Genomic DNA, 9,348 nt, shown 5'->3' with positions numbered 1-9,348 from the left:
ATAGCGCTTCACAAAAAAGCCTCATCCTCAGACAGAAAAGATCTTTTGTGTCTAAAGGAAGCACATTGTGTGTTGCATGTTCAGTAAATATCCTTCAAGACGGCTCTACCTGTCTGATGTATGGCACTGTGGGTAATGAACGTACATGCCGTTGTCATAAAAACAGCTGTTGTGCCCATGGGAATGCAGGTTTGAATCCGGCCTGCGTCATGCCCAAATCCCATTGCTCCTTCACTTTCCTGTCTTCTCTCCACTGGCGAGACGCCCATGAGAAAGCTTATGCTAAAGAGAGTGAATCTAGTTGTCTTTTTTTTCATGGTATTTTTGTCTACGTCTATTGTGTTATGACCAGTTTTCCTTCAATGACAAAGCAGTGTGTATTTTAAAGGGATAGTTCACCCAAAAATACAAATTCTGTCATTTACTCATTTCAAACCTGTATGACTTTCTTTCTTCTGCAGAACACAAAAGAAGATATTTTGAAGAATGTTGGTAACTGAACCACGGCGGTACCCATTGACTTCTATTGTATGAACTCAAAACCAATGCAAGTCAATGGACAACGCTGTTTGTTTGTTTACCAACATTTTTCAAAGTGTCTTTGTTTTTGTTCAACAGAACAAATAAATGTATATGTTTGGAACAAATTGGGAGTGAAAAATGATGAGAGAATTTTAGTTTTCAGGTGAACTATCCCTTTAACCAGTGGTTAGACACAATGCTAAAATTTAATTTCTTTTTTTATTTATTTGTTAACTTTTTATCTTACAGAATACATGTAACTGCAAAGCGACCGTGATGTGAACAACAGCGTGCAGACCTGAGGACAAATCTTCGCTGGATGGTGTTGGGTCTTTATTCTAACCATGGCTTACCTGGCCCATTCAGCCCATCTGCAATTCTTGGGTCTGATATTTGGTTTTGTAGGATTGATAATCACAGCATGCCTTTCAGGAGTGAATGACTGGAGAATATGGTATTTGGATGATCAATCTATCATCAGCGGAGGATTGGCCTGGGTGGGCGTATGGAGAGCCTGTTTCAACAGTCATATTTTGGACTCATCTGAATTCTGCAAAAGCATCAGTCTTACAGACTCCTTCACTCCTCCAGAAATAGCAGCTGCCCAGGTACTCTGCATGACTGCTGTTGGTGTGGGTGTGGTGGCGAACCTGGTCGCTGGATATGCGGTGAGAAATGCGTACTTTGGGGTTGACAGTGGGCGTGTCAGATTGGCCTTTGTGACGGCGGGTTCCTTATTTTGGCTTACTGCCGCGTGTTCATTGGTTCCTGTCCTGTGGAACATGAGTTCTGTGCTTGCAAATCTCACTATAGACTTCCCCCCAGACTTCTACCTGCCCCCGGCTCCAATTAAACAGGAAGTGGGCCCGGGGATTGCCATTGGGATCTGCTCATCTGTGTTGCTCATTGTGAGTGGGCTATTCTTAATGTGCTATAAGGATCCTGTCAAAACCAAGACTGATAAGAGTATACCAATAGAACATTTGAATAACATAAATGTCAGGGCTGAAAGTTCTCTGGATACAATTAAAGAGAGTCGAGATGAGGGAGTGATCAACCCAGCCTTTGAGATGGAGAAGAACATTTAATGATGAAGTGCATAACTCCCTGGAATGATGTTGAATATGTTAAACGCAAATCTTGAAGAACATTGACTAACTCTTGTGTTTTAAGACTATAAGGATTTAAGTTATGCTTAAATATGTAAAGTAATTTTAGAGGTTTGATGGATAGTATGCACTGTGAATATTTTTGTATAAAATGGGTAAATAATGAATAATATATTCAATCTGTTGTCACAGTGTTTCCTAACCAGAGGACCAGGGCCCACTAGGGGGCCTCACTGGGATCTAAAATAATTTAAAATGTAACAATACAAGAGTTAAAATAAGTTTCAACAAATAAAATAAAAATATTTCTTCGAGTTTGGTTGAATTTTGTAAGGAATAGGCATATTTTATAGTTATGCCATAGTAGAATATTTTATTTACTGGATAGAAATAGTGAGGTGGCAGGTAAATGCAGTTTAAAGGGATAGTTCACCCAAAACTGAAAGTTTTGTCATCATTTACTCACCCTCTTGTCATATCAAACTCGTATGGTTTATCTTTCTTCCACAGAACACAAGATATTTTGAAGAAAGTTTGTAACCGAAAGACGGCAGCACCCATTCACTTCTATTGTATGGACACAAAACCAGTGCAAGTCAATGGGTGCCGACGCTGTTCAGTTACAAACATTCGTCAAAATATCAGAAGAAAGAAAGTCATAGGATTAAAATGACAAAAGGGTGAATTAATGATGACAGAATTTTCATTTTTGGGTGAACCATCACTTTTACAGTGTTAACGTAAATACTCAGAATGTCAGCTTGTTCTTTTTTAATAGTAGTATAGATAATACTATATATAACAAATCGTTTTTTAATAAAATATACATATTAAAAGAAATTGCCAAAATGAGTAACACCATGTCCACACTGCGATGCCATGTCGCAACGACGAAAATGTCTTTTTTCAGTATTTAGATTGTTATTTAGAGCCGTGACGGCAATATGCGACAAGCTACAATGGATTCTTTACTAGAAACTTCTTAAAAGCCCCACGTTGCGTGACTCGTGCCGTGTGAACACAGTGTAAGAGTTACTCCTGAGAAAAAGTCTAGCGTAATTTGTAGAAGCCATTTTATTTGTTCTATTTTAACAAATAAAGTTGTGACATTTGTGCGTTTTAATTGCCCATTCTTGGGCCACAATTCATTTTACCTGCCATTAAACTGCATTAACACTAAATGACCCTGGATTTAGCTGACTAAGAGTGGATCTTTGAACAGGGACAAGGGGCTTTTGCTTACAGAGGAAATAACCCCTGCCACGAGTGAAATGAACTTTACTGTTATTACTCAGCTTGACACTTGCCCTTATTACTGTTCTTCAACACCCCCTACGGGCTTCCAGTTTATTATTTGCCAACATTTAATCTTATTAAAATCGAACATTAATTTTGACAAATCCCACTGAATATAACATGATTTTCCTCTGTTATAAAACCACATAATCCTCCTGATTATACGACAAAGGGAAGTCATTCCTTGCCAATTAAAGCCGAATTTGGTTTTCTGTGTCGGTTCACTGGTCTGCCAAGGTCCCCTTGCAACCTGATGATTGATTTAAAAAAAACTCACAATTCATACACAAGAGTATTAAGGATTATATGAATAGTGGGTAAAGACCACCGGCCAGTTTGCCTGCCAGGATGGACTCCCTGGGCTATTGTTGATTGGATGTACATTGTTCTGAGGAAGAGGAGAAGGAAACATCCTGAGGCTCCATACTGAGACAAACGCATTGTCTTCTAGTGGGCAGCTAACATAAACACATACATGTGATTGAGAGTGGGGTGTGATGTTGGTGGAATGAAACAACCCTCCATGAATATTAGTATGAAACCTTCTTTAACAACAGCATTTTTGTGCTGTATTGAAGGACACATTCAGATTGTGCCACAGAAGATAGAAGAGTGGTTAAAAACAATAGGAGCTATATTGTGAATAGCCGACTGTGTTTGTGCATTTTATCTGAGATGTCTGACACCAACACTTTTCATACTATGACACATGGCGTGATAAGACAAAACTGTAGAAAAGGGTGTTGGCCAATAGCATTTTTTTTCAGTTCAGCATTTCCATATCAGCATAAAGCATATTGCATAAGTAAATACACTGGAAGTATACTATTTATACGTAAAACTAACGCAAATATTTAAATGTTTATAAAACTTCTATTTCAAGTTATCATTAATTTAACTATTATCCTATTAATTGTCATTAAGTGTTATGTTGTTTATGCAAAAAGTGACTGTATAAAAAAATGTACCAATACTTTGTTGTACCAATGTTTCGTTCTCAAAGATTTAATGTTATTGTCACTCTTAGAATACATTTCTTCATTCTGATGAGAAAGATATTTGGAAGAATGCTTGTAATCAAACAGTTCTTGGCCACTACCATAGTAGGAAAATTTACAATGGTAGTCGAAAGTGCCCCAGACCTGTTTGCTTCTACATTCTTCAAAATTTCTTCTTTTGTGTTCAACAGAACAAAGAAATTGATAAAGCAATTTGTCCTACTATGGTAGTCAATGGTAGCCAAGAACTGTTTGGTTAGAAGTATTCTTCCAAATATCTTTCTTTGTGTTCATCAGAACAAAGAAATTTGTACAGATTTGGAACAACTCGAGAGTGAGTAAATGAAGACAGAATTTTCATTTTTGGGTGAACTGTTTGTTTAAATGTATGAATTTATTATAGATTATGGTATCAGATCATATATTGTTTCTGTACAGTTTGTACGTTTGTGTGTATCCAACGTCTGTCTTTAAGGTTTGATAAAAACAATAAAATTATCATTGGCCCCCTAAAAAATGTCTTTATACTGTATCTGCTAAATTCCAAGATGAAACCCACAGGTGGTTTTGCTTACATGAAAGCAATTTTTAAAAAAGCCTGCGAAACAGCCTATAAAATAATTAGCTTCATTATGCAATTAACTATACATAATTAGTCATGAATTTTGAAATAATTATTGACTTTTTAGGTGTACTGGGGGAGGGGGCATTGATGTAAAAGCTGTGGTGTGTTGTGATGGGTGTGTTTGTGTGATCATTTGATGGGCGTGTTGGAACACACTGCTGGGCGTGTTGTGTGATCAACACCGCTGGGGCAGAGTCATTTTGGCGTCAGATGTTGCAGCGTGAGAAACCGTTGGCATTTTTAGAATGTCTTGAAATTCCTTTGTGGTACCTTCTCTGGCCTTGAGCTGCAGCCTGTATCACATCTACACAGGTCATCGTACCCTCTGCTCCTCTGTATGAGCATAGCATCTTTTGTTTGCTTGCACTACAGGCTATCCTTGGAGACCAATCACACTAATGGCTTCAGATTTTTAGGTGATAAAATAAAATAAAACAATAAGCAAGACTTGATGGTATAATTTTAATTTTACTTTTACTTTTATAAGTTTATAAAAAGTTTTTATACTCCATAGAAATGTTAATTTTTATGCTGTTTCATCAGTGTTTGGTATAGTCACAAATTGCAAAATAAAATACAGTCAAATTTTAGCCTTTCTTTGCACTAAATTTCTTTTAAATATGTATTGCATAAAAATGCATGAGGTAAAAGATAAATAAAACAGATGCCATTTGCGATAATAGTGCATCACGCATGTTTGCTTTGTGTTTGCCTTATTGTTCTCCAAAGTAAATTATTCACAGACATTATATAATATTCACATTATGCCGTGATGTAACAATGTCAATAACAACTATTTTATTTTGAATGGTGTTTACCCACTGTATAAAATGTTGACAATAGCGCAATGTTTTCGTTAATCAGCTTTTTTCACTCTCTATTGTTTGCAGTTAGCTGCATTAGGACATTGTTCCTAATGAGTTGAAGACCAGTGTTGGGTAAGTTACTCTGAAAAAGTAATTAATTACTAGTTACTAATTACACATTTGAAAACGTAATTAGATTACTGTACAAGTTACTCTCTTCAAAAAGTATTTAATTACTTATTACAAATTACTTTCTATATCCTACATCAACCTTGATGAGTTAAGTGATTCAAGGACAGACATGAAATGGCTCTTTTAATTCATTCAAATAAATAATATAAAACTACATAAAGTATTATTATTAATTACAAATGTGAGAATTATACATTAAAGCACGGATTTTAAAGTTAGACTTTGAATTTTGATGTAAATTCCTCTTCTGCGCACACACATATTACACAAAGTATTTCGTTTAATTACATCAGAAGTAACTGTAATTAAATTACAGAAAAATAAGAGTAATCCCTTACTTTACTTTTTCAAGGGAAAAGTAATTAAATTACAGTAACTAATTACTTAGTAACTAGTTACACCCAACACTGTTGAAGACACCATTTCCCCTTTCTGTCAAGGGTATTTCTATGCCGAGCCAAAGGCTGGAAATGAACGTTAATAGCTAAACATCTAAATCTAAACATACCGCCCATTTTCACTATCAATATCCATCGCAGGAAGTCAGATCAGGGCACAATCTTTGTGGCGCCTTCACGTCTGAGAACACATTTATACCATTTTTTTTTTATTTGTAGATCTGTGCATATGCTGGGATTGATGTAAATGTTGATATCTCAAAGGAAATGTCCCCTTTACATACAATAAAAGTTAAAGTTGCAAACCATTTACAATTGTTGTATGAAAATGAACTACATCAACATCTGCAGTTTGGATGAGATTCTGATTTTGTGTTATATTGAAGAAAAACTACATTTTTTGATTGATATCAATTGATTTTGATTGGTTTTTACCTATTTCTACCTCTTCTTCAAACATAAAAAGTGCTTAACATTTTATAGATTAACTGTTGACTTCCATTACAAAATGTAAACACTGTATCTAAAACCATTATTACAATCAGGTATTAGTAGATTCGGAGTAATTCATTTGGTGAGGTTTCTTGTGCTTCTGTCTGGAACAGGGCTGTACCTGTTGGAAAGTAACCTTGCTATTAACCTGGTCAAATCACAGTTAGGATAGAAAAGAGGAGGCAGAACTGTTTGGCATTCCACAGGGTACATGCTGCTCATTAAAGTCTTCATTATACACAGCTTAGTCTTTATTCTGACCATCAGAGACTATTACACTCAAGCAGGAATTTTATTGCCATTAGCTCACCTGAATGAGCACAAGAACATAGAGGACTCGGATTTTGTTTCATTTGTCCTTTTTGCACTCTTGATTTGTAAAGCTGACATCAGCCATTCATTTAATATTGTTTAACTGGTAGAGTCATGGGTTAGATTCCCAGGAAATGCACAAGCTGAAAACATTTATAGCTTCAATGCATTGTACTTTAAAGGGATACTTCACCCCAAAATAGAAATCCTGTAATCATTTACTCACCAAGTTGTTCCAAGCCTGTATAAACACATTGAAAGATCTTTGGAAGAATGTTAGCAACTGACAGTTCTGGCGCACCATCGACTACCATAGTAGGAAAAAGTATTAAATTAAATTTTAAAATTATAATATAAAATTTTTGTTTCGTTGAACACAAAAGAAGATATTTTGAAGAATTTTGGAAAGCAAACAGTTCTGGGGCACCTTTAACTATCATTTACATCTTTTCTATGATAGTCACTGAAGCCCCAGAACTGTCAGTTGCTTACATTCTTCAAAATATCTTTGTGTTCAACAGAGCAAAGAAATTTATACAGATTTTGGGGGGGTATGGGTGAGTAATTCATGACAGAATTTTCATATTTGCTGCATAGAAATGGCATAATTGTAAATACATGACTATAAAACTAAATTATTACAGAAAAAACAGAGAGCAAACAAGAAAGTGAATAGGTATTGTATATATAATAATATAGGTTGATATTTGTATGATTTATGCCTGCTCAGTCAGCTTATTGTGTAATTTTTACAAAAGTTAGACTGTTCAGTATTCACACCAGCTGGTTTGTAGATGCTCTTCACCTGACTGCTAAGCAATATGTGTTGCTTTTGCAGGTGACATTAAGAGTTCATATTATTTACATTTGATTTGAACTAATGCATTCTGCACGGTCCCAGTCTTAACATTACACATGTTCTTTTTTCATTGTTAGGATGAATTAGGGCAGGCTAATCCAGGAGAATGGGCTTTGCTGTTCCATTACAAGCATTTCTTGCACCCATGGCAAGGTTAACATGACCATATTTGGATATTGGAGATAAAGTTTCCAGATTTGTTGGTCTGACGCATTTCAGTGAGAATCACAAACTAAAAAAGGTCAAATCACTAAAATGTCTCAGATTGCTTTAATTCACCCAATGTGATCCTTAAACTTAATCTGCTGATGTGCTCCTCATATGAAAGCAAAACAATGAATGGAAAAAAAACACTTATAAATAACTGATATTTCTGGTTAAAATCTTTTATAAAAATCTACAAATTCCTTTTTTAACTTTTTACAAACTTCTAGTGCTATTCAAAAAATGTGTTGTTCGCTACAGCTCTTTGAAAGAAATAGAAACATACTGTACTAACATGTCGGAACTGCTCCCAAGTTTTTCACCTACTGTTGCACCTGTGTATATGGTTGAGTGACAATAAAGGGATTTGATTTGGATTTGTTTTGTATATTACCGATAAGAAAAACAAGGAGAATCAGATAGATGATTCAGATATCAAAAGATAAATTCATTATAATGCTTTACCTGTTTCATCGATTTGATCGATGGATAAATTGAGCATAAGTATTAAAGTTTTCCACAGAAAAAGCCTCAACATTAAAAGGCCTTTAAAAGTCAAACATACTCGGTGCGCTTCTTCAAAGACCCATCCACAGTTATGATCTCTTGCCTTTGATGATGATACACAAGATGACGTTCATGGTCTCTTGAGCCAAAACTAGACGCGAACAACAATACTGAAGCAACAACGTCAAGAAATCCAGCAGCCCATCCGACGAACAGCGCATCCCCGAACTCTGACCGTGGCACAACGTGAGGTATCGACTCATCGAAGAACTTCATAACGATGTCGTGGGCGACGTAAGAGACCGGAGTAAGCACCAGCAAACCAGCGAGCCATAAAAACACAGCAGCTGTGATCCTCAAACCTTTTTTGGTCCGCTGTCCCTCCTCGCCCTTGCAGCAGTTGATCTGACTCATCGCCGGAATGGCAAGGAGAAGTCCGAGTAGACACGTGGCGTCTGACAGACACATCAGAACCCGAGCCAGCGTCAAGGTGTGTCCCAGGCCTAGAATGGTGTCGTATGAACGACACTCTGTGCCGGCGACCTCCTGTACCACACAGGCCTCCCATAGCCCTTGCTCGTAGCTCTCAGAAGCCATCAGCTCAGTTGAGTGAGACAGCCACTGAGGCATGATAGTGGCTGCCAGCGAGCAGAACCAGCCCCCTGTCCCAATAAACATCCCCAGAAGCTCCATAGCCACATTGCAGGGGTTTGTCATGTTTGCTGCTGAATGACCAACAGCCTTTACGCCTGTTTGGTTCCTCGAGAGCCTCCTCTTGATGAGAGGAGAGAGAAAAAAGTGACAGAGATCAAGACGAACAGAAGAAGCACCTTGGATCACAATCCGTCAGTCTTCACCAAGAGAGGCACTCATGGGAAAGAGGGCACTAGAACATTAGGCCCTGCCTTCTAGGATGCTGTTTGGAGAGAGAGAGAGAGAGAGAGAGAGAGAGAGAGAGAGAGAGAGAGAGAGAGAGAGAGAGAGAGAGAGAGAGAGAGAGAGAGAGAGAGAGAGAGAGAGAGAGAGAG

General features: G+C 37.1%; 2 protein-coding genes across 2 annotated transcripts in view; one reads left to right on the top strand and one right to left on the bottom strand.

Annotated features, from left to right (window-relative positions):
* Positions 1 to 777: 777 nt before the first annotated feature.
* cldn34a (claudin 34a) lies at positions 778 to 2,028 on the top strand. Its single transcript, XM_057338766.1, has one exon. The coding sequence runs from the start codon at positions 867 to 869 to the stop codon at positions 1,608 to 1,610; it is 744 nt and encodes a 247-aa protein (XP_057194749.1). The 5' UTR covers positions 778 to 866; the 3' UTR covers positions 1,611 to 2,028.
* Positions 2,029 to 5,485: 3,457 nt separating this feature from the next.
* cldn33b (claudin 33b) overlaps positions 5,486 to 9,348 on the bottom strand; it is a 4,772-nt gene continuing 909 nt past the window's right edge. The window contains exon 2 of the mRNA XM_057338277.1: positions 5,486 to 9,236. Within this exon, the coding sequence (XP_057194260.1) occupies positions 8,369 to 9,037 (669 nt within the window). The 5' untranslated portion in view covers positions 9,038 to 9,236 and the 3' untranslated portion in view covers positions 5,486 to 8,368. The remainder of the gene's footprint in view (positions 9,237 to 9,348) is intronic.

Source organism: Triplophysa rosa, linkage group LG7 (assembly GCF_024868665.1).
Source record: "Triplophysa rosa linkage group LG7, Trosa_1v2, whole genome shotgun sequence".
Lineage (NCBI taxonomy): Eukaryota > Metazoa > Chordata > Actinopteri > Cypriniformes > Nemacheilidae > Triplophysa > Triplophysa rosa.
The sequence above is the reverse complement of the archived record's forward strand: the minus strand, read 5'-3'. Positions and strand labels throughout refer to the sequence as shown.

Bases quoted from the DNA above. Each gene is read 5' to 3' on its own strand.
- cldn34a (XM_057338766.1), top strand. From the start codon at position 867: ATGGCTTACCTGGCCCATTCAGCCCATCTGCAATTCTTGGGTCTGATA.